The sequence below is a fragment of the Sylvia atricapilla genome, chromosome 1, assembly GCF_009819655.1.
Source record: "Sylvia atricapilla isolate bSylAtr1 chromosome 1, bSylAtr1.pri, whole genome shotgun sequence".
In the NCBI taxonomy this organism is placed as follows: Eukaryota; Metazoa; Chordata; class Aves; order Passeriformes; family Sylviidae; genus Sylvia; species Sylvia atricapilla.
Window position 1 is genome coordinate 21,013,089 of NC_089140.1, and position 25,714 is coordinate 21,038,802.

Below are 25,714 nucleotides of genomic sequence, written 5' to 3' on the forward strand. Positions count from 1 at the left end.
TAAAAGCTTTACTGTGTACTGTTGGAGGTCTTAATGAGCTTTGAAACAATATCCAAATTCAATCTGAGGCTAATATATTAAGACAAACATATGATAAAATTGTTAAATGCATTTTACTGAGCAGATGTTGTTTGATGCCATTTAAAGTAGAATTTTATTGCACCAATTGATTATTGCTAGTTAGAAGCTTATGTTTTTATTAAAATAATTCTAGTGAAAGTTATGTAGATTGTTTTAAAACTGTGAAGTCCCAAAATGGCTTGCTGTTGTGTTGCAGTTTTATTGATCTCTTTTTATGCTGTCACTGTCTTCCATTTAATATAAATATACATAAGTAAAAATGATAAAACTACTATTAAACAATGGTATTCTAAATATAATCTATTCAAAATTTAAAAGGTATTTTATGTATTTATCTCTGAACATTTGAAAGTTGCTGATATGCGCCTTAGTCCATATTGTTTCTTCCTGTTGTGACAGAATTTCTTGATTTCTGTTTTTATTTGAGAAATTCTGTGCTTTACTGTTGTGGTTTAAGCCCAGCCACCAGCAACCCGGTCCTGCAGACCAGCTCACTCAGCAGCAGGATCAGTGAGAGAATTAGAAGGGTTCAAGCTGAAAAACTCATGGGCAGTTCAATAGGGAAAACAAAAGCCACACAGACAGGCAAAGCAAGACGAGAAATTAATTACAGCTTCTTTAGCCATGTCCAGGAGAGCACAGCCCCATCAAGTGTAACACTTTCTTGGGAAGACAAATGCCATCACTCCAAATGTCCCCCCATTCCTCCTTCTTCCCTCCCACTTCATATCCTTTGGTCACTTGGGGTCACGTGTCCCAGCTGCGTCTCCTCCCATCCTCCCTTGCACCCCATCTGCCTTGCCAGTGTGGCTGTAAAGAAAGCAGAATAGGCCTTGTCTCTGTGTAAGCTCTGCTCAGCTGCAACAAAAACATCTCTGCATTATCAACCCTGTGTACTGCACAAATGCACAGCGTAGCCCTGTACCAGCCATTGTGAAGAGAATGAACTCTGTTACATTCCACCCCTCATTCCATACCATTTATGCCATGCTCAGGTCCCACACTATCTAATACAACCTCATTAACCACCACCCTCCTTCCCACCCTTTGATATAAAATATGTGTATCATTCCTTTCATCTGACCGCCCCTGCTGAATGTCTGTGCAGTGTCCACAAAACATCCTTTGAGTTCATTTAGTCCTTGCCTTTGGGCTCCATCTCTTCTGTTGGTCATTCAGGATAGGAGACGTGGTGCTGCATGGAGTCATTGGGCACCAGAGCTAGCTCAGGTCGAGTCACTGTTGCGCTGCATCTGCTTCTTGTAAGTCGTCTCCTCCGTTGGCTCAGGTGGTTCCTGTTACAGTAATTCCTGTAACAGCAACTCAAATCATGGCTTACAGCAAATTAAAGACGTGTATTACAACCTTCACCTGTGGTCCTTTTTGGCCACGTTATTTGGTTCAATGCTGCAATGGACTCCTTCACTTGTTCTAGCACTAGCCCAGCCTAGCTGCAACAGGGGACTCCTTCCATAGTGCACCATTAGTACAGTCCATATACTGGTCCTCCATGGGCTGCAAGGGAGCAGGCTGTTTCACCACAGGCTGTACTTCCCCTGTTCCAGCGTGGGGTCCCACCCATGGGAGACAGTCCTCCCTGAATTTGTCCAGCATCTTCTATCAACAGGTCGTGGCTGTTCTACAAAGACTGCTTTTGAAACAGCATTATTACTCTATAATTCCTGAATCTTTTTGGTTGTTCTTCACTTTATTTTGAGTCTGTATTAAATTCCTTTAGCTTATCTCAGAGTTAAAGAGAATAATGTAGTTGGCAGAATGTTGGTGTATTGACTACAACTGGCTGTCCCTTCATTTATTAAATAAATGTCAATTCTGAATTAATTAATCCAAAACCAGCTAATAAATCAAGTGGACTTCTACCTTTCATTACCATCTAATTATAGTATTGTTAAGCATAGTACTTGTCTGCAAACTAAATACTTATATCATTTTATTGAACATTTTATATCAGTTGGGACAGGCATCCCTATTGTCCTGAAAACTAAATTTTCATTAACCTGGACACTAACTAGATTACCTTTCTGGGTTTGTATTGTATTTCTGATTTTTTTTTTGTACCTTTTTAGGTTGGCTCCTATTTGAAATCTCCAAAATTTCCCATTTGGATACTTGGCAGTGAAACGCACCTCACAGTATTCTTTGCCAAGGTATGTTAGATGTGGTTTTTGGTAAGCTCAGGAAGATAAACACCACATAAATTCAAACTGCAGATCTTGCTACAATGTGAGATTTATGTGGGTTTAATGTGAAAACATAGTCACTACGACTTCTAGTTAAGCCTTTCCTTGAAGGCAGAGTTGTTCCCATACTTGAGCAATCTCTCATCACTTGCAGTGTGAAGTCTTTCGGTTTTAGCTTAGTTTATTTGGCTGGGGGTGGTTTATGCTTTGGAACACTATGCTTGGGGTAAATACTGTCTTAAATTTCTATAGTGCAAGAGAGATTTTTGTGGTAATTTCATCTCCCTGACAGTATTTTGAAAATTTTTAATCTATAGTTGGTTGTTCTAGATTAAAGAATTCTTCCAACAGTCCCAATATCTATTTTTATATATATTCTGTCAGGTATCTACTGTAGCCTGTGAAGCATAAAATGATTTTGGGAGGACTCTCAGTTTAGAATCTTAGACTGGATTTTCCAAGGACACAATTTCTGTTTCTTTAGTTGAAGATTGCAAGTTGTTTTCCTTAAAAATTATTTTTATAAAATGCTAGTTTCTGATCAAAAGTTTTATTGAAACTTTGAGTGGTACCTACTAGTATATTTATTGGTACTTACTAGAAGTTAACTGCCCTGTACCTGATATCTTAAAAAGTTAATTAAAACTTTAATTATAGATCTTGAAAATAAATACTAAAACATATGATAAAGATAGAGCTGTAAATTCTCAAACTGCTGAATTTCCTTAGGTAAAATGATTGCCTGATCTTTAGAAAGATGACACAAATGTCTAGATTTTTCTTACTAAAAAACAAACCTCCACAATAAATTGAAAGTTTATGCACAGTAGTATTTTTTAATCTTAAATTTTAAAAAATCCTTGAAATTAATTAGCCAGTTTTACACACTGAAATTTTGTTTGCAAATTTTTAATCCCTAATGTCAGCTAAATAGTCTTTCTTCTTCACTGCATGAAATAGAAGAAACCTTATTCACCTTTGGATATTTGTTATTTGCTTTACTCTCTCCCCAGAGTTGCCTAGTAAAGTTTGTTTATTTCAGTTTTGAAATGTTATCCTCCAGTTTCTCTGAATGATACCATCCAAGTCAGTACCTTGTTGTATAGACAGTAGTGTGATGCAAATAGGTCTAATCGCTCTGTTATGCTAGTCCAGGGTTCCTGTCCCAGTGTTATCAAAGCTAATATTTAGTGTTTGCAGAGACCATTTCCAGACAGAAAGCCACTTCTAATGCTCTTTCTTTTAGGATGCCAAAGGCTGTTTCCTGGGTTTAGTGTAACTGGGTATCAGTATCAATATCAATTGGTGTCTCCAATTGGTTCTCCTTTCTTCACTGAACTCCACTCAGGCTGTGTAAAACTTCAGCTTGTGATTATTAAAAAGCAGAAAAAGAACTGACATGGTCTTGGCAAAGAATTTTCTAGTGGTTTTTTCTTGTTGTTGTTGTTGTTGTTACTATTTTTGCTTTTGCTCCAGCAAAGCAGGAGCTGAAGGTGTAAAAAAAAGCGCATAGGTTTTGAATTTGCATGTCTAACCTCACCCTTTCTATAAAGTATCAGTTGTTGAGCATTTCAGGTGGAGCAGAGATGTCAGCTACAGTGGAAGTACAAATTGTGTTGACAATTATTATATCAATTGAAGCTACATGTCAAAAACTACAGGAAGAAACTTGAGTTCATTGCAGATGGTTAATCAGCAAGTTGTTAAAGTAGCATGTGTAGTTGGTGTTTGATACTGAGGATGTAGCTTCTAGTTTGATGCTAAGTTTGATTACATGAGAAAAAAATGTTCAGAACAAAAAGAGAAAAACGAACTGTGGAACTGCACAAACCCTGTGCAGATTAAATTAAAAAAACCCTCAAGTTTGAATTCTTTCAAGCTGTATGTATTTTACAGGAGCATAAGGCCTTTTTAAAATAGAATAATGTTAGGCAAGTATTAAGCAGAACAGTACTCAGTTTTGTCATTAGCTAAGTAATTTAGTCTAGAAATCTAGAAACAGCAATCTTCCTAGGCTACTGTTGCCATAGACAACTAGCAGAATCTTCATTTCCTTGAGCATGGAGATTTAACAATCAGAAGGTTTTACTCAAATTCTGCGTACTGCTCTACCTAAAGAAAGCTGGCTGCTGTTCTTTATTACTTAGATATTTGACTCAGATTCTTACATTAGATGAATGATAAACATTTTTCTTCTGTCAGTAGAATGAACAGTAAACCTCTGTGGTCTTCTATCTCAGAATATTTTGATTTAAATATTATATACTTCTGCTGCTGTCTGCCAGAATACATTTGCACTACTGTGAATTGAATGTGGACAATTCTTTTGTAGCTGACTGTGAGAAATGTTTTATTTTGTAATGTTTTATTTTGGAGGTAGAGAGAAATAACAAATAATTCCTTCATTGAAACAGCAGTTCTGATTGAAGCACATTTTACTGAAGACAGTATGAGTAGTTTTTTTGTCTGGGACTTAACCAACCTGTCATCAGGCAAATAATTATTTGTAGCTAGATGTTTTGGAAAGAAAATGGAATGTGGAAATACCTGAAATGAAACCTCACATCTTCCATAAATTCATGTCTAGAGTAGACTGTCTTGAGAAAACATACTACAGCTTGTTCTACAGATGGGTGAATGTCAAAGTCAGAAAGCACATGCGAACAACTGTAATTACCATAACAGTTCTTCAAAACTCTGATAGTTGTGTGTCATAGTAGGGTTGGAAAGACTTTGTGAATCGTTGTGGGGAGGGTCCCTAGGAAAATACCATAAGTAGTACCATCATATTATTTTTCTTTTCTTCACAACTGTTGTGTGTATTAAGTCAGAAAGCTGCTTAATGCTCAGCAGTCCAAATTTAACGTTTTGTGAAAAAACAAGTGTGGCAATTACTCTTAGTGGTCATGGACTGTGCATTTGCCTGATTTTGCCTGAAAAAGTGAGTATGTAGATTATTCATAGGCTACTAAATCTAATCAGCCATCATTTCTGTCTCTCCCTGCCCACCCTTCCTTTCAGTGAATAGAAAACTTTCAAATGGCTTCAGTCCAACAAAAGCAAGCAAGGAATCTTTCATCTGACACACTGAGTTTTCCTGACAGTTTCTCTGTCAGACATTGTGAAGGCAAATATGTGGTATTGTAAATGTCCTCTAAAAATCAACTTAATCACTACAGTCTTTTTGTTGTTTTTTCCCTTTCATTGTAGGGATAAAAGAGAGTCGGAAGTGGGGCAGCTCTAAATAAGGCTGTGATGTTCTGGATGAAATGTTGTACAGGCACTTCTTAATTATTTTTATGATACTCATGGGAAGTTATGACAGGCTGAGACAATTCAGAACTTCTAGGAATGTCGAAGTGTGGTCAGACACTGTATAAAAGAGTACGAACAAGTCGGAATGTTATGTAAAATATAACAAGAAAATGTTCCAGTGCAAACAATAGGAAGAACAACAGGAGGTTAATAGGTGCTTTCTAAATACTGTCTGTGACATGCAGATCCACATTGTGTTGAAGTTTGAATTCAGACTTATTGAAAGTGAAAAGACAGCATGGAATAAATGTCTATTGGGTGACTTCAGGTGATTGAAACTGTGAGGACACTTCAGCTGTGTAGGTCTTTAAAAAAATTCCGTAGTTCGTTTCTAGGTCTTTGAGCACAGAGGCCACAACAGAATTGGCTATCCATTTCAGTTATAGCATTGTGGCATTTCTAGACTCGAAGAGTCAGATAAGTAGAGAAAACACCTGTCTGAATAATCTGAATAAGTTACAAATCACTGCTTTTGAAGGAGAATGTCCTGTGCTGGTCTCCTGGAACCACATTGGTTTCGGATTACATTGTTTTATTTCTCTGGCTTTGATCAGTGTAACGTGTTCTGTACATTCTCAGGGCCTTTTTTCTGCATCCTTGATAGCATTGTCTCTCAGAAGAAAGAATATTCACTTCTCTTCCTAAGCAATCTCATTCATCAGAGTTCAACTGAGGGGCACCTCAGCAGACACTGACACTGCTGTAGGAGAGCCTAAATGTGGGTCAGTGGTGTTTACCAGAGCTGGGCCGAGGGGGAGTGTTCGTTGGTACAGCATTTAAGCTCAGAACACCAACAGAGTGTGTTTCTTTTCAGTCATGTGAAAAGAAACAAGATGCATGTGTAAAAATTCAGTCATTATTAGTATGTGTTAACAACTTTGGCTTCTACAAAAGCAATCTATAGTATCCTTTAACTTAAGAACTCTTCTACTTTGGAAAGGTAGTGAAAAATATCTATGAACTTCCTTTTGTTTTTCTCTTCCATGACTAGTAAATGCAGGTAATCAAATTTTGAAAAACTATGTTTTCATCAGAGAAGAAATTAAAATCACATTTTGAATATTCCGCTTCAGGAAATGGTTACAAAGCTTGTGGATTTGGGGTCTTTAGTTTCAGGAGTAAGAGGAATTGGTTCTGTTCAAACAGTCTGGATATCTAAATGGAATAGATATAGATGTGTGAGGCAACGGCAGAAATCTTTTCTCTACTTCAGCTTTACTAAAAAAATTTAAATACTGGAGAAGGCAAAGCCCCTCTGGGTTGTTACGCTTGTTGAAAAGAATTTATCCTGAAATGTTACACATTTTGATACTATTCTGTGCTCAGGTAGATGAGAGAATGCCTTTGTACTGACTATGGGCATGCTGTTTACATGCCTAGATAATATCTTATAAAATGATGGATGGGAAGTAGTTCTAGCAGTTCCAGTAGAAATTTTTGATCTAGAAACATTTAGATAGAAAAATTCAAAATAAAACACTGTCACTTGTTGCATGAGATACTGTTCAAAATGAAAGAAGGTAGAATGAGAGAATAAAGAACGGAAAACCAGTGCAATAGGAGAACCTTTTCTAGAACCCTTTCTAGATCCTATAAATCAAAAATTGAGGAATTTCCCACAAACTGTTAAGCTCTCAATTTACTAAAATTGTAGCAGCACTTCTAAATCAGAAAACTAACAAAAAAATATGCCTAAGTAATGACCACAAATATCACATTAAACATTTTTAGAAAGAGTGTCTCCTTAACCATTTCAAGTCTTTTTTCAATACAGTTAGGAAGAAAAATGATTCTAGAGGTAATCCATCAATTTACTTTTCCAATTTTCTAGTTACCTTCAAAGTATGTGCTCTGTTTACTTTGGTACTTTATTCTGCTTGCTGAGTTCACATTTTAGTTGGTATAGAAACAAACTTGTATCTGATTTTTAAAAACTAGCAGTAGGTTGTGGGAACAGATTTGAGACTAATTGGTAGTAATTTCCTTGAGACAATGTTTTGGCAATAACTTGATGGATACGTTGTCTCTGAACATGAGCTAGCTCTGTGTTTAGTGGAAAATATGTGAAGCATATTGAAAAGCACCTGTTGTGAAAAATGCACTGAGCAGTATAGAAATGGTGAGTCATTTCCTGCCCATTTGTAGGATGTGCTGTCCTGAGGAGTACATTTTCCTTCTGCTAGCATGTATGACTTTCGTTTGTAAACTGAAATTGGTGGCTGGAATGTAACAACTTGAGTCCTGCCTCATAGGAAAATGTCTAGAAGGAATTGCAGCCTCCTGTCTCCAGAAGGAGGAGTCTATGAGCAACGTCTAGTTTGCATGTAGGTTAGCTTACCAAGGGAAAGACTGATTTTTTAAAAGAAACACATTTTAGTTGTTTCATTCTTTTTTGTAGTATATGAAGAGTGGTTTACAAGTGATAAATACATCAAAGAAATTTCTAAATGCAATTTTATAATTTATAAATTGTCACTCTATCAAATTGTGAAAGTAGAGGTACTGGATAGAAACACAGGCTGAGAACTTGTATCATTTGTATCCCTTTTAAGTGTGAAAACAATGTTGGTTCCAGTTATATTTGATAAAACAGCAAAGACATTGCATCTGCATTATCACATAATGGGGAAATAATTCTGGGTTTGAAATTTGGATTAATAGACATACTGGCCCATTGTTAAAATACAATTAAGAGGTAGAGTTTTTAATAGCATTAAAGTATTTAAAAATCAAATTGATATTTAATGAGTTGTCACATGAAAAAAAGACATTTGTAATTCCAAATCAAGAGAAAAGCAAAATCCCATTGGCTTTTTCCTCCATTATTTGCTTCTTCCACTAATCTGGTGCCCTAGCCTTTCCACATACAACTCCCATTTAATTCTGGCACAGTTGTTTCATTTTCAGCTATATTAAACAGCAAAGTATTGTTTATGCTGTTGCTCAGATAGTAGTGCAACAGGATATAGCCATCCATTAAGAACTCACCTGAAGTTTTCTTAAACATACCTTTTGTAATATACCAAGCTCTTGTGTATTGTGTTACTTTTTTTCCCTCCTGGTCACCAAGTGTATCCACCTCACACAGTGCACTGACACTTACCACTGGATTCTGCATTTGGAACGTGTTATGTTTGCAGCTATTACAGTCTGCTGGTAGTGTTCTGAAATTAGATATTGTTTACAAATACGTTTTTGCATAATTGATTCACAGACACCTTCCTTCTGGGGATCCCTGCTGTGGAATATTATATGGCACAACTTGGAATCCTTTCAGTGCCTGATAGCTTCCAAGCTGTGAATGAGTTAATGGTCAGTTCAGAGTAGGTGTTGGCCTGAAAAATGAAACTCTTTTTTATAAGCCTTTTTCTCATTTGTATATTTAAACTCTGGCTTTTTAGTGCTCAAAATTATTTTAAAGTTTTAGCTTTCTGCATGTATTTGTATATACTGTCCTTTTTATTTAAACCACTTTGGATAGTGGAGCGAGTATTACACCCTAAGCAATTTTTAGTTCATCCAGTATTTGTGAGTAAATGGAGAGGAGAAGCATGAACTTCTTGATTAGGATCTTCTGAAGGCCTAACCCTGAAGCTTTGCTGTAATAGATTTAGTGCATTTTCGTTTCCTGCTAGTTTACAAGTCTTTGTACTGTACACACACAGTTAGGGAGACAACATTAGCTTTCTTAATAGTTAATCTGGCATCAAGTGAAGAATTGAAAGAAGAGTGGTAGTTAAAAGCAGTAGAACACTCCTTTCCAGAAATTCTGTAAATTCAGTGTGGTGCTCCAGTGTCCACACTGCTTTGGCACAATGGTGTATTTATGGCAGAGATACAGTAGAGGTAAAAGGTGCTGTTCATCATAAGATGCAACCTCAGCACATGGAGAGGGGAGAAAATGGTTTCCTTTTTTTTCCCCCAAACAACTGCATATATGTGTGACTGTCACAGGTTATAAAGCAGAGCTGGTCAGTAAATAAACCAATTTAGGACAGCAAATAGTATATTCATAATCAGTGGTTATCTTCATGGAATCATTCCAGAAATGGAATTTTGAAAAAGAAATTTTGACTCATTTCCACACAGAATTTTTTATAAGAGCCTTAAAAGCTAAACCACTGTCTTTTAAAATAAGGAATTTAATATGCTTATAGTAACTAATGAAGAGAAGGCAAATAAAATGAACAACTCCTCCACATATCCCACGTACCTTTACCTGAGGTAAGAGGTAGAAATTATAAATCTTGATAATGTCAGGCTCACACCAACCATTCTTTGCTCTACAAACCACCTTCCCTTTTACTTTATATTTTAATTATTAGTTGTTATTATTATTAGTTAGTAGGCTACTAACTGCATATTTTTAATACCAGATAATGATACTGGGAATACTAAGACTTAGAATAAGGAATGTAGTATTTGCCACATGACAGAATGGTAGTTCCAGCATATGAACTGGTTATCTGCTTGTCGTGTGTTCTGTTTGAGAAAACGACTCTTTGCTCCCTTGTTATAAATACATGTTCTGGATAGAATCCGAGGAGTCATTCTTCCCCTCACAGTTTTACTTCCTGAGAAAATGTCCTGAAGTTGTTAATGTATTACAGAACTTTGAAAACAGAGAGTTTTAAATATAGTTAGTGAATGCCTATTAAAAATATTTTTAAGTGAAGTGTTCTTGGGCAAAACAACAGGGAAATTATTTTGTGGCCATTTATCTCTTTGAGTGTTTTTCTTCAAAATGTCTGAAGACCAGATGTTCCTTCTGAGCAGGGCACCATGTATCCTTGGAAGTGGAGGCTTACATATTTTTTTATTCTCTGTTCAGTCTGCTTTATTCCCATGTTCCCAATCCCTACTGGGATAAATGCAGGAGCTAGAAACAGTAAAATGAGACTCCAAACATGCCAACATATGCTTCATTAACAAGAATATGCTTTAAAATAGTAACTATTGTAGTTCTGTTCTGAAACTTTGTGGCAAGTTCTGCTTTTTGCAAAACTCAGTGCCTAATAAACCTGTGACGTGACAGACTGAACTTTTGTCGAGAATCTCTATCAGGAGATTTTAGGTACTTTTATAAATGGCAGGAACCTGGTTGAAATGAGTTCGATCCACAAAACCTTAATACGTGTGACAGCTGTGGAATGCCCAGGAATATAGGGTGAATCCATATACAGCATTAAATTTAATCTAAGTAAAATCAATCACAAAAATTTTTAGCAACCCATTTCTAACCTATTTTAAAAAAGTGTTGAAAAAAAAGTTTTTCATGCCTTTATTTACTCCTTTCATACCAAAGCAGTTTTGTTGCATACAAAATAAAAATAATGTGTTTGGCCTCTTGATAAGGCAGCTCTACTTTCAGAATTGGAAGTCTAAATGTGGAAGGGTAGATACACAGAGAAAAGCAGGGACAGGAATTGTCTGTGGAGGAGGGATATTTAAAGTCCTAGCAAAGATGAAGCACAATTAGTGACACTTTAGATACTGCCTTCATTTTCTATCTTTTCTATTCCATAAGAAGTTACATGTTATTAGCTCTGTGAATAATAAATTCTTTTGTTTCTAAAACTGTAGCAACCTCATTTCCATATTTAGGTACATTTTTCCAATGTTGGTTTGTTTTACATAAGGAGCTTATGAAATCTGTTTTCTTTATATGTTACAGGGAATCCAATGCCATTTTTCTCTACCAGTTGATCATTTAGGGTATCTTATATGTGTATATTAAAAATAACTGTTACAGAGGGGTGCCAAAGTTGTCAGAACCATTGAACCATGAGAGGTGTATTTAGAGAAGAAATTCAGTTAGTGCTTATGTGTTACTAAGAAAGCTCATGCAACTGGAGCGAAGCGAGATGGGCTTTACTTTATAATACAGCTTTAATTTTAAAAAAATGACATTTCGTATTAATAAAAGAATGAAGCATACTGTTTTTTATAGAAGCTTATTGCTCTATTCTGCTACTGTTAGAATTAGCCACTTGAAATAATATACTTCAAATATGAACATAATGGCAATGCGGTCTCTATAATATATGAAATTGTGATGTTTGTGAATATTTAGTATTTTCTCTGTACATGTAGCAACATGTTCTTATAAAGATTTCCTGAGATACTACTTACCAATACTAGGTAACAGTGGATCACATGCAATTATTAATATATTTTTTTCTTCATTACTTCGCAGAGCTTGGACATTTCACATGAAAAGCCATAAAATATTACTGTTAGGTTAATAAGCCAGGCTAAGAATTGTCCTTTAGAAACGCTCCAAATATTTGAGTTATAAAAGAATTGATCCAGTCTATTTTCAAAAACATTTCATCATTCTGGATTGAAGGAAGCCAGAGGATTTTCATCATCCCAAGAGAGAATTATATGGTTTAAGTGGGAAACTGAATACTGTAAGCTGGTTTCCAACATTAAGTGCAGCTTTCAGTATTGTGAGAACTGTATTTAAGATTCAAATTTCTGCAATACATCTTCACTGGTTTTAAACTTTGCTATCAAATGTTCCTGACATACATGTTAATTTTCCACCACCTTACTGTAATTGCCAAATTGAATTAGTATGTTAATACTCACCACTGCATTGTATAGCAATCAGCTCATGTGTATATGCTGAAATAGTATTAGATGTAGAAATAGTATTTAATACTAGATATTAATTTTTTTACATAGGAAAAGGGTAGCATAGTAATAGAAGCTAAAGTACATCTTGAGTGAATTATATTCTGGAGCTTTTGGAAGTCATGAAGCATGGAATTTGTCCACTTCCAGCTTGATTCCTCTTAGGAACAAAGTTTTGTGCTTAAATAGCATTGCATTCTGTCTTAAAAAAAAAAAAAAAAAAAAAGCTATGTGAATATAATTTGAAAAGCCGCCCTTTCAGATTAAGCTTCTGACTGGAGAGTAGTATGTAATTTAGGTATTAGATAAGAATTCCAGTAAACTCAAATTTGCTGACTCTTGGTCTGTAATTTCAGTACTGTATTTTTACTTTGAAACTAAAGACCTTATTTGTGTTGATGAGCAAAACAAGCTAGTAACTGATTTAGAAAAATGCTATATACCTAATCTTTATTGAGTTACAGTAATCTCTTGTAATCTGTCCGTGAAAGCAAGGAACATGTTGAAGAAGTTCCTATTTTTTAATGAGTCACCCAGTGAATTGTTGCCTTCTTGTGATGTTTTAAACTAAACCAACAATATCTGTGGCAGTGTAACTGTTAAACAGGTATTCACAGTACTTTTCTCTTATTTTTAAAAACTGCATCACTGTGGCTTTTTTTTGTTGGCTCTCTTGTTAAACCAACCAAATATATCTTCTCCCAGAGGAATGGAGGATATATTGTGGTTTCTGTAACTTACTTGCGTGTGTGTTAACAGCTCTGCTTTCCAGATGAATAGACTGACAGGGTCCTCAGATTTCTGTTATTAATTCTTGTTTGGTTTGTGTTCACTTTTCTTCTACAGCCTCACCCTACCCTTGGATCAAGTAGGCTCTTTTTTCTGTCTGGTAGTATGGGTGAAGGTGGAAAAGAAATCGAAGTAGTCCATATGTAGCTTTTCATTCCTCCCTATTGCGAACTCTCTTCTGTGCTTAGCAAGGTACTGTAGAGTAAATGCAGTCATTTCACTTTTGCAAGGCACTGTACAGCAAGAGCCAGTTTGCTTCCTTTTAACCACCTTGTTGAAACAAACTGCTTGTCATGAATATTCCTCCACCACCACCACCACTATCCCTTGATCAACACTTACAGATAAACTGTTGTCTTTTCCTGGTCTAAATGACAAGGCTTGTATTTCGTTTTCTGATCCCTCATAAGAACTCTGCTACTTTGGGGGTGGCATTCTTCCTTTTGTGTCTTTTTCCTCTCTTTGTATTCAAGAAAAGGTTTGGGGTTCTTTTTGCATTCTGAACACACTACCACCCTGAGCACAAATGGGAGTCTTGGACTAGTCTTCATTGGCCATCCCTCTGTTCAGAGCCAGACTCATAGTCTTTTAAACTAAATTTATGTCAGGTAACATCAAATGGTTTGGGACTGACTTCACAGGTAAGTGCTCTAGGATTTGACTTGCATTGTTGCCACGGCATAATTCTCTAACTGTCAGACAGACCCTTCACAGTAGTCTGCCTAGATTGACAGTAGATGCTATATTGGCATTTTTAGAACCAGTAACTTCATACCTCGGCAGTGATGCCTAAGAGGAAAAAAGGTCTATGACCTTTCCGTAACTGTTCAGTTCTTTGTATGATGGTAACAATGACCTCCCATTTTAGATCTTAAGGATCTAAAATCTAAGATCTTTTAGATCTACAAAAACAGCTGTTATTTAATTTTAGGCAATACCTAACTTCTGTTGAGTTTTCTTCATCTTAATGAGAGTCAGCAACTGGATTTTTATATCACTCTAAGACTTTGAACCTGTTTTTGCTACTGCAGTGATGATAGCTTTCCTGCTTATCAGCTGATATCAGTCTGTTAAATTTTACTTACTGGTTTTCTTCTTAGCCAGTCCCTACAGGTAAAACTATCTGATACCTTTAGGACACATAAACTCATTTGTATGTGTGGTGATACATATGACACTTCTGCTCCTTACCCCCAGATAAAGCTGCATTCAAGTAATTCTGTTCTCTCTTAGTTAAGTGAGTTGCTATATCTCAAAGGCTGTAAAGGGCATTTCAGTTCTGGCTTTGGTAGCAGGATCCCTTCACCATTTGAAGAAGAACATTAATTGTGTCCTTCAGGGTACATGCAGTAGATGTGGAGATTCATTGAAAATTAATGATTACAGCCACAGGAGAAACTGAAGTTGGACATTCTGATTTCAGAGCTCTCTCCAATTTGAAATGCATTAGAGTCATGTGTGAAAGACCTGTTAGTCCAAATTATAATGGTAGTACATTGGTAGGATTGTGTGAAGTGTCTTTTCTCTTTCAAAAGATAATTTCCAGAGGAATCTTGCTGACACATAAAATCAAATTTCCTTTTGAACCATCTCCTCACTGAGATGCTCTGCTTGGTATCCCATTTCAACTATCAGTTGTGAGACTTCTTTTTTCTCTGTAAAATTTAAATTGTGCAATGGATTCAGAAGTTGGCTAGAGAGATGGGAATCAGTTTCAGAGATCCCATCAACCTTGTTTTCTTAGGAAGCCATTTTGGAAAAGTTGATGCCTTAAAAGCCACTGATTATAGCATTGAAAAATACACACTTTTCTCTTTAATACAAGACTGGAATAAATAAACTTCAGTTCTCCAGATGCGATTAAGTTACAGCAAGTTAAAAAGTTGATAAACAGTCAGTGTTTCTATGTTGTTTCTAGGTAATTTTTAAGAAGAAAGTTAGTATTACAATATGTAATTCTTCCACATATCACTCAATAGTGATAGTGTAGAACCAGAGAGCAGTTCATATGCAAGCAGATTTTGTTTTTCAGGGCAATGGGTCTTCCAGGGTGTGACTTTTGTAAAAATTTATAGCCAGGATTTGGCTAAGCCAGTGTGGCTTAGCCATTATGTTCTGCTTTGGATTTGTAGAATGAAAAGTTTGGGAATGTTTTCATTAAAACTTATGAAGAATATTTTTTGCCTCTCAGGCTAAACATGGGATCTTAAAATAACTGGTACTACTGATGAGAATAGCTTTACAGAGTAATATAAAATGACTTGTTTGTTTATTACAAGAGCCAATGAGTGAAACATGATTTTTGGGACATGTTGTACTTAGTATTGGAAATAATTATTGTAATTAACTGTTTATGAGATTCCCTTATATGGAACTTTCACTGCATGGGTTACATCAAAATACAATTCATAAGGCTGGGGTGGGGAATCTGTTTTGGCACATATGGTGAAATATCAGCTTGGGCAGCTGAAATATGTTTTTGTTAGATGTTTATCACATTTTCAGCCTTATTGCATGAAGGAGTTACGGTATTTTTTTCCCCCAGATACAAATATATGAACTAATTGAACTTATAAAATTATCTGCATACTGGAGATAAATGACATGGGAAGTTAAGAGGTTGTATGAGATTTGTATGTAAAGGATTTTGCATTTTAAAGTTTTAATAGGACAACAATTTCAGTGAAAGTTTAGAATTATTTTACAGGTAAGAGAGGTTGGAGTTTTGGTCATCTCACTAAGGCAGACTTTTTTAAGTTCCATCTGAAGTTATTTGATTAGAGCATTAGTAAATCACATTTAGTGAATAAAAAATGTTAATATGTAACAATATGGAGGCTTTACCATATTTTAAAGTGTGTTTGAATGAGAGAATTTTCAGTATGACTAAAGCATTTAGTGATCCATCTCTTAGGATCTTCCCATATATACATACATGAACCAAAAAACTAAGGACCTGGAAAATTAAAATGCTAACAGAAATACACTCTATTTGGAATTGAACTATCAAAAAAATGTTGGCAGTTGCAGAAGACTTGTTTTAAAGAGTCTGTTTTGGATCACATGCAACTGTGGAAAGTACTACATTAACAAGATAATTTGTGGCTAGGGAGGACAATGCAAATGATAATCCTTATTCTTGGATTACATTAAGATTGTGTGGAAGTAACTGCATGCTCGTAAACCAGAGTAGAGCTATGTCATTTACATTTCAAATTATATGTCTATGCCGTTGGAAGTTACTTTGGGTTCTATCCTTCCATGCAATTGGAAGTTACTTTGGATTATATCCTTCCATACCACTGGAAATTCTAAGAGTTCTCACTTGTTATGCACGCTTTGCGAGCTGCTGATTTATTAATAGGAAACTACCACTAATATATCTCTCCTTCAGAGTTAAATCCTGCATATTGAAATCACTAATCATGTTGTTGGTAATAAGCTCTATATGCTATGACATCATTGATTTTAAACTGAGAAATATTTGCATTAGTTTACTGTAATATTCTGTGATAATGAAATCTGTTCCTGCTTAGTATGTTTTGTATTCCAAATAATTTAAGAGTTGGTCACATATTACAAAATTTCATAGTATATGTATGTGCCTTATATAATAACATTAGTGTTACCCATTATGATAGGGTATGTGCTCAACAACTGCACAACTTCATACATTATTTGGCATCATGAAACTAACTGTGTTGAGCTAATACAGTCTTTTTATCTGGAAGTACTTTAAAGGATTTTAGAACATAGGTAAACATGAAGATACACTGCTAAAATACTAGTTTTCTGTAAATGTTCTAGTTATTAATTTATAAATCAGTGAAAATTTTTCCATTAAACAGTGGATTTGTTTCTATTAAGTCATATTTATGGATCCTTAAAATTACATTATTGTGATACTGAATTATTATAAAAGTTAGCATTTATATTTCCAGTGTGTAAAGCAAGCAATTTTCAAGTTGTTCTCATCAGGAGAGATTAGCAGGACAAAGGGACTCCTCCCAAATTAGTTTCTTCTGTGTGGTTTCCCACTTGGAGCTTTTGAATACAAATGATTGGAATTGTGGTTTCCAATTAGCTTTGTGCCACTGCATCCACACGAAAAGGCTTGCAGAAAATTCGTCTAGAAGTTTGTGGATAGTCTTTAGCATATTTCTTGGTTGTTTTATGTCACTGTTAGCAAAATTGCCAAATTACTTTAACTTTTCTTCTGTTGTATTGAAATTTTCATTAATTTAGGTTCCAACTGGGTGTAGTATGGCAAAATATTTTCTTAGTAATCTGTATCTGAAGTGAGAATATTCTGTAAGTTTTCTTTTTGGTGGTGTTTTTTTTTTTTCCACCCCCATAGGACATGGCCCTTGTCGCTCCTGAGGCACCTTCAGAACAAGCAAGAAGAGTTTTCCAGACATATGACCCTGAGGGTAAGGGTTGTACTTTGTGCTGAAATAATTTTTTTTTTTTTAATAGAAATGCACTCATTAAGTGAGGAATGAAATGCCTAGTCCTTAAGAAGTGTTCAGTACAGGAGTCAATCTACAAGTGACATTGAGCATACTGGTCTACTGGAAGGTCTCCCTGCCCACAGCAGGCAGGTTGGAACTAAGTGATCTGTAATGTCCCTTCTAGCCTAGACCATTCCATAATTTTGTGAAGAAATTACCTGAGAATTCTGCAGCAAGGGAAGTTGTGCAATAGTAACTAGAGTTTTAAGAGACGTTGTTCAACCTTGTTATGGTCTAAAGCTTAAATAAAATTTATTTCTTCTATATTAAATTTTCATAAAACAGCTCATCTGATATGATTCATTCTTCATGAGATTTTGTTCTTGAATGTATGCAGCATACACAGAAAATTTTCTTAAGTTTTGGAAAACAGAGGATGTCTAGCATTCAGGTATTATTTTAACTAATCCAAAGGGAAGAACAGTACCTAGTGGAAAATTCTGTACAACGATTGAATTCTTAGCAAGTATTAAGCTTTTAAGTGTATGAGTGATGAATCTAGTTTCTGTATTTTACTCTTTTTTTGTTAAAGTCTGAGAGAAGTGTTTGAAAACTCCTTTCCTTCTAGAACCCCACCATTTGCTTGCAAATTTTACTGATAAAGCTATGTTGTATTGGTATTTTTGAGTGAAATTTGTTCTCCTGCAAAGCATTTTGTTTCTTTTCCTCACAAGAAACTTTACTACTTCTTCAGATAATGGGTTTATACCTGACACACTGCTAGAAGATGTAATGAAGGCTCTGGACCTTGTTTCAGATCCTGAATAGTAAGTATAATAAAATTTAAATACTGCAGAAGTATCAATTAATGACATTAATTATCATTTAAGGATTCTTTCTTGATTCAGTTCACCACATATCTATTATAATTTCGGGTCGGTTTTAGTTTAGGGGTTTTTTCCTGGTTTGGATTTCTTTTTTCCTAGTTTACGTTCTGGGCACAGAATGTTATTTTTGAAATGTTACGCTTTAAATTAAATGGGAGGAATTAAAATTAAGATGCCTCTAACTTCGGTAGTGATAATTAGAAGCAAAAAAAACCCCTCAAACCTACTGTATTGCTATATAATGAGGAGATGGTTGGGATTATATTTCTGTAAATTAATGCGGGTGAAAGGTTGTGACAGAGGAGCTAAACAGTCAAGGTATTCAGAGGCAAGTTTGGATTACCGCTGGATCTTTCAGCAGTGTTGGAAGCTGAAACTGCTTCAGTTACAGTTTTGTTTCCACCAGCACTCAGGACCTAGTAGTGTTTATAATTGCCATTTATTTTCAGAAATAATATACTGATTCCCAGGGTTGAAGTTAAAACTCAAATGCTTTAGCTCTAATATGGACAGACAAGACTAATATTAAGTGACAGCAGTTAACCTTCAGTGTCAAAACTTACCATGTTTTGTGACTAAATGCTTGACCCAGAAACGAGAGCTGAATACTTGGACATTTTTACTGTGCCAGAAGTTGCTTCTGCTCTCTTGTGAACATTTGGTCTAGTTTAGTTAGGTGAAAACTGGAATGACTGTGGGGACTGCATATTTACTTACCACAGCCATCTGAAAAGTGATTGAGCCCATTTTATCTCCTTTCAAATGTTATAGTGTAATGAAGTTTACTGAGTTGTTCTCTGGAGGATAAGAGTAAAAATTGAAATAAAGAGATACTCAAACGAAAAGAAAGTACAGGACAAAAGGCTCATATTCATATTACGAATAAGTGGCGAAATCTGCAAAAGAAATATTTTTAAAGGAGGGGAAAGAAAAAAAGCCATTGTTTAATAGGTCTGAGAAGATTTTTTACGCCTTTTTGTTCTGCTGTCTCAATATATCTGCAGAAATCCTCTTTCTTCATTCAGCGGGTTTTCCATTTTGCTATTTGTCTTTTAAGGCATTTGTTGCATAACCCTGTCCTATTTTATTGTGCAGAGCACATAAAATATAAGCTGATGTACAAAGAGCCAGTCAAAATACCTGCTGTATTGGAAAGCCATGATCAAACCATGGAGTCTTAAATCATCTCCTCTTAAAAATATGTATTGCCTAATGCATGTGTTTTTAGTAGTTTTCTAGTCTTTTAGTAAATGTGTCTGAGAGCCTACTTCTCATTTGTTTTGCTTGTTTCTAAAAACCATTTCATGCCCTTCAGGGCACCAGTTTGAGCACATCTGTCAATGTAGGTTTAGCTTGCTTAAAACATTTTATGCTCTCTGTCTGTTGGACCAGTAGTGGAGGCTTCTGTCCCCACACACTTCTCAGCCTTAACAGTACTGAAGCCATCACCCCAACACTTGTAACCTCTTCACCTCTTCAGAAGGTGAAGGTGCCAGACTTTGCACTGAGAAGACTGAAACACAAGTGTTCAGTAGCTCTGCTGTGGTACCAGTAACATTGAAAGGTGTTAATGATTTGCTGAAGGTTAAAACCTCAGTTGAAACATAGCACAAACATAGCACAATCCAAGTTTATTAGATTTACCCTCGTGCTTAACTGATTGAATTTTGTGCACTGGCCATATTTAAAAACTTACATGGTGCTGTATTTTTAAACAGTTCCTGTATTTCTTAATGAGTTTAGTCCTTGCTTTAATTTTATTACATAATTTTAAGTGCATTTTAAAAAATTTTCTGTTACAGTTCTGTTTGCAAACACATTGTTTTTGCAATTCCATTGCAGCAATTCAAGAATTTGGGCAGGTTTCAAACAGCCACTGAAATAGCCAAAATTTTGTTCTTTGAGAACACTGGGAATGAGGAACAGAAGGATTGAAGTCCAGTATCTTGCAAATCCTCAGTCATGGTTTCACTTGAGTAGTGAATTTTTTTAAGATAATAAATTAGCATAGTTTATAGGATACCTCATTCAGTATTATGAATTTTAAAATTCTTCTTCCAAGGACAGAATGTATTAACAGAGACACTCTCTTTAAGATTTGCATAATACATCCTCTGTGTGTTGAGGAAGAAACAAAAAGAATCCAAATAATATACTTCTAGTTCTATGCCAGGACCAAGAAAGGAAGTTACTTAAAGATGAAGAAACGTAAGTAGTAGCCAAAATGACAAAAAGCTTCTGTGCAGCAATCAGAAAGACCTTGGAAAGTATGCTTTCTCCCCACAGCCCCCAACAAAAGAGACTTCGGGGGTGGTTAAAGGCCTAAGTAATAAAAGAGAGGTCTATGAGAAACCAGAAGTGTGTCTTATGAAAGGAAAACATAGTGCCAACCTTAAAAAAAGGGAAGAATCTGGATTTATGGTATGTTAAATGTAAATACAGTATAAAGCAGAGTTAAAATTTGTAGACTAATAAGCGAAGTTATGGAAAAAATCCTAATAGTATTCTTCTGAGCCCATCAGTGCCAAGAGGCTTGCAAGATGTTTGTAGTTCTGACAGATGATTCCCAATGTCTTAAAAGTGTTCAAAGTCAATTAGAAAAGTGCAGTGAGTTCTTCATATTCACCAGAGAAGGTGGTAGGGAGCAGTTCTCATCACTGGAGAAGATTACGGAGTGGTTCCGCACCTAAGCCTTTGATGGGTGTCAGAGTAACTAAAGATTCTGAAGTGTCAGAATAAGTAAAAAAAACCCAAATCCTGAAGAAACATCAGAATGACATTGCTGAACTGTTTTAGGTCACCTACCACTGTGAAGCAGTATAGGAATGAGAAAAGTGACAAACGAACAATAGGACTTAGAAAAGGATTTGAAGGTCAGTCTAGGGAAAATTCACATATAAATATTTCATGTGTAGACATGGAATAGGAAGGAATACTTTTTGTACGTTAGGAATTGATCAAAGAATAAAAATGTCACTCTTTTCCTTAATGGAGGGAGATAATTAGAGGAATTTTACAGGAATTTGTACTAAGTCTGTGAATTTTTTCCTTTACCAGCAAGGATTTGACAGTAGAGATTTGTATGACTGTTGCTGATACAAATGTGTTGGAGATATTAAAAAAAAAGAATGGGTAAGAGCAGCAAAAGATACAGTAACAGAGAAGTGTCAATAAAGTAAATAGAGATTGGTTGCTCAGGGGATGAAACAGTGCTGATTTCACATACACATTGTTGGTCTGTGAACTAGATTTACTGGTCAGGAGACAGATCTTTAGATTTAAACTCATAGTGATAGACATGTGGAGTGGGATTTATAGGAGTTACGTTATTATATAAATGCCTGATTTTTCACTCTGTCTTGGAAAAAGAATATTGTAGAAAGGTAACAGGAAGGCAGCAAGGCTAATTAAAGATACCGAATGCCATTAGTGCAAGGAAAATTAGAAAAACTGTTTGCCCTGGAAAAGGTAGACAACCATTGACACAGTAAATAGGAAAGAACTGTTAATTGCTTCACACAATACAAAAATGAGGTGTCATCAAACTGAATGACAGGTGACAGGTTCAAAACAGAGAAGACATCTATTCCCAGAATCCATAGTTTAATTCAAATTTTTTGACGAGTTTTTAAGAGCCAGAATTATAGATGGGTTCAAAGTCAATTAGGCACATGCATGGAAAGAAAAATATATATCTTTGTGTTTTAGATACTGCCTGTCACTGAAGATGTCTTTGAGCAGCACACTGCTGGAAATGGGGAGGGTAAACTAAGGATGTGTGTTTGCCCTTTTGTTCTCTATCGTAAGCATCCACTACTGACCAGTGTCAGGATACTGGGCAAGACGCTCTGTTGGTTTGATCCAATGAGGACATTCTTGTGTACGGTACAACTTGGAACTCAAGCAGAGGGCTAGGTAGATGCAAATAGATACAATCTGCTGCCTGTAGAAATATATTGCTTAAATAGATACATAGCCTTATAATTGACCTTCGTTTGCAGTGACCCAAAATTAGACCGTAGTTGTGCAGTAAGGCTTCCAGATTAGTATTGTTAGTATTTCCATTGTTTGTTGGTTCTGGCTTCTTTGATACCAAGTACGTGATCTAAATAAGAAATGTATCTGTTAAATTTAATTTTATTTCAGCGTACTTAGAAAATCTTGGAAAGTTTTCAAATCTCTGTTTAAAAACAGGTTGTTTGGCAGTAACAGAGCTGTATTTGAAAGATGACTGGTTTTTGTATCTTTAAAGAATGCTTACAAGACAGCAAAGTGCCTTTTGGGCTGTAAACCTGGTTTTAGATTATATGGGTTTCAAATTATTTGACCAAATATGGTGGTCCTTCAGAATAATCACAGTTTAATTTAAAATAACAGATTACTTTTACTTAAAAATAACCATGTTTTGGCAACTTGCATGCCATTCTGGTGGATTTGTCCCTTATGATTAAAAATAGAATAGTATTGCTATACTTGGCAGTCAGTACTGTGGTAGTACAGCATAACTTAGTCATGCAAGAATAAAAGTGTCTAACTCATACTTCTATATCCAATGTTTTTAATCTTAGTGTAAACCTCATGAAGACCAAATTAGACCCAGAAGGACTGGGCATCATACTACTGGGTCCCTTTCTACAAGAATTTTTCCCTGAGCAGGTAATCAATATAGCTTTATTGCTGCAGAGCATTGTTTATTCTGCTTGGCTTTGAGATTCATTAAAAACTTTCCTGAATATCACAGAAGTAATTCTTAATAAGTATTGTGTTCATTCAACTCAGCTGATCTGCAGATAACTTCTGTATTCCACCACAAATGGTAGACTTCTGTTTTCTGTAACAGGTCCATGATTTTGTCAGCTTTACACTGGAAGGAAATTCCATTGTTCTAAATTTAACTTCAGGAAATATATAATCATTTTGTGTATATGACATTGAACTGTTTCCTTACTCAGAAAGTTCATCTAAGTTTGTTTTTTCTGAGAATAAATTACCATACTGGTTTTATCAATGTTTAAAAGGTTGCTTGTAGATTGGAAAAGGTCGAAAACATATTTAAAACTATTTTTATGTACATTTCTTGATAATATAAAATTTTTGATGGTTTAGCAAAAAAGTCATAATAAACTTTGGTTTAATGTATGTGGATGTTAGAGTATTGGAAAATTATTTTCACACTCTCAGTCTGTTCCATATATTCTTTAAGACTGCACCACTAATGGTTAAAGAATATATTCTTTAAGAATGTAAGTGCTAGGTGTTAACCTAGCACTGCTCTCCTCTTTTCCTTTTGCCTTGGATCACATTTTCCTGCTCATACACTGCGTCCCTGCCATCAGGAGCCTCTTTAAACAGATTTGTGGTAAACCAGGAGAGGGAGTTGGTCTGGATAAGAGATGTCTTTGCAGGTGTGTGGGGACTTGTTCCATGGCTGTGCACATGCTTTTATTGGCAAAAGAGAGCAGGTTTACCTAGGGATTGAAAGGCTGGTGGAAGCAGGAGAAGAGCTGAGAATACTTCTTTAAAGGCGTTTTAGCTTAATGTCACTGAAACTGTGTGTCTTCATTTTTACAGTCAAGGAAATGTGAAACTGATGGGTTCAAGTGCCTTCAGCAAGGTTCTTTTTGTTAGGATTGTGCAGCACTGGGTATAGTACTATGAAACATGGTCAGTCAGAAGACAGTAGAATTGCACTGCCAAAGATGGTAGGGACTAAATATATCATTCAGAGGTTTTCGTCATCTGGAGGAAAGAGAAAGAGGAGTTAGTGTTCCTTTTGTCTAGCCTTTTAAAATTGTATCTGCCTTGTATTTTTGCCAACTGTTTCTTCCTTTCATTTGTTCAGACAGAGGTGGAAATGTATGTACAATTGAATATAATTTATTTCTCTACAATTATATTACATTTGCAAATCTGCAAGGCTCCACTGCTTCATTTTAGAAAGCTTAGAATGAAGTTCAGAATGCTAGGGAACATCCTCCATAATTGGCTGTCCAGTACCGTGGGCCATAGGGAGGAGAAAAGAGCCATTGCATGGGGCTGCTGCCTCTCCTGCCTGTCATAAGGGCATCATTGACTGAAGAAGGGAAGCTGGAGAACAAAGCATAGTACAGTCATGGACAGAACTCTGCCTTGATCACTTTGGTGAAGGAACTCTGCCTCCTGTAAAGCTGGAGCCCCTGAGTCAGTGCCTGTCTGTCAAGTCCTAATTCCCTGCTACGTGTGATTCCCCACCACTCAGTTTTGCCTGTCCTGTTAAACTTTCACTGGCTCCAGCAAAAAACATGGGAATTGTTACTGCCTTATGGGTGCTATTTGAGCAATCAGCATGTTTTGGACTGGAACCTGCCAGTATTCATTTTTTCAGTCTGTCTGTACTCTGTGGATCAGATAGCAGTAGCCCTTACCCATACTGACACCTTGCTCAGAGTTCTTTCTGAATGTGAAATTCTGCAGAAATGAAGATGAATGTCTTTCTTTTAAATACTGTGAGGAAATAACAGATACCATGATGGCTGGGATTGTTGATGTTAATATTTTAACATATAGCTAGGGCTCAGGAGATGCAGGTTTGATTCTTTTGATGAGAATATTCAAACCCCAGTTCTTACTCTCCTAGAAAGTACTCAACTCCTCAAAAGCAAGAAGGTGTCTCAGCTTTCCTTCTGAAAGCTGTTGGCTTAGAAACAAATTATTCAAAGCTACTCAGCCTGACTCCTTACTACTTAGGGAAGTCACCTGGAGAGAGGGATTCCTGAATTCCCTGTTAGCCTTTTTTTCTTTTTTTAATCTCTCTGAAGCAATTTCTGTAAGCAGAGTTACCTCTTACCTTCCTTTTCACCAGCCTCCCTCCACTGAATAGCCTGAATGACTGTGAGAGACCCATAGAGAAACAGAGTTTGTGAATCATTCAAGAGTAGAAAAACAAATGAGGGTTTTTCTAATCAGATGGATGTACTGTAACCTGAGGAGATTAATTCTTGTTCCAGCCTTTACTTTTATGTGCTCAAAAAAGGGATAAGCTTTTGTTTAGAGTCTGATCCAGTAGGCATAAAAGTGCTGATAGTACACCTGGTTTGTGTTTCCTGGTTCAGTGAAATCCAAAGCTTTCAGTCCTCTTAGGACTGCAGCATTTAAACACTTGGAATGTAAAGATCACCAAGAGCCAGTACCTTTGCTGTTGGACCTCAGCAGAACTGGTGTCTTCAAAATTGGTTTCTTAGACCCACATAGGAGTATATTAGCCTTTTAGCTCTCAGATGGAGGGCCAGAGATTGGATCTGGTCCTTAGTAAAATACTTTGTGGCATCCAAACCATCCTAAATAAACATGCATGTGACTACTGGATAAGGTG

At 35.9% G+C, this 25,714-nt stretch overlaps 1 protein-coding gene across 2 annotated transcripts in view; it reads left to right on the top strand.

Annotated features, from left to right (window-relative positions):
- MINDY3 (MINDY lysine 48 deubiquitinase 3) overlaps positions 1 to 25,714 on the top strand; it is a 49,122-nt gene that overhangs the window by 21,122 nt on the left and 2,286 nt on the right. For both annotated transcript variants that reach the window (XM_066316788.1, XM_066316794.1), the window contains 4 exons: positions 2,169 to 2,249; positions 17,383 to 17,455; positions 18,231 to 18,303; positions 22,932 to 23,019. In XM_066316788.1, coding sequence (XP_066172885.1) covers positions 2,169 to 2,249; positions 17,383 to 17,455; positions 18,231 to 18,303; positions 22,932 to 23,019 — 315 coding nt within the window. The remainder of the gene's footprint in view (positions 1 to 2,168; positions 2,250 to 17,382; positions 17,456 to 18,230; positions 18,304 to 22,931; positions 23,020 to 25,714) is intronic.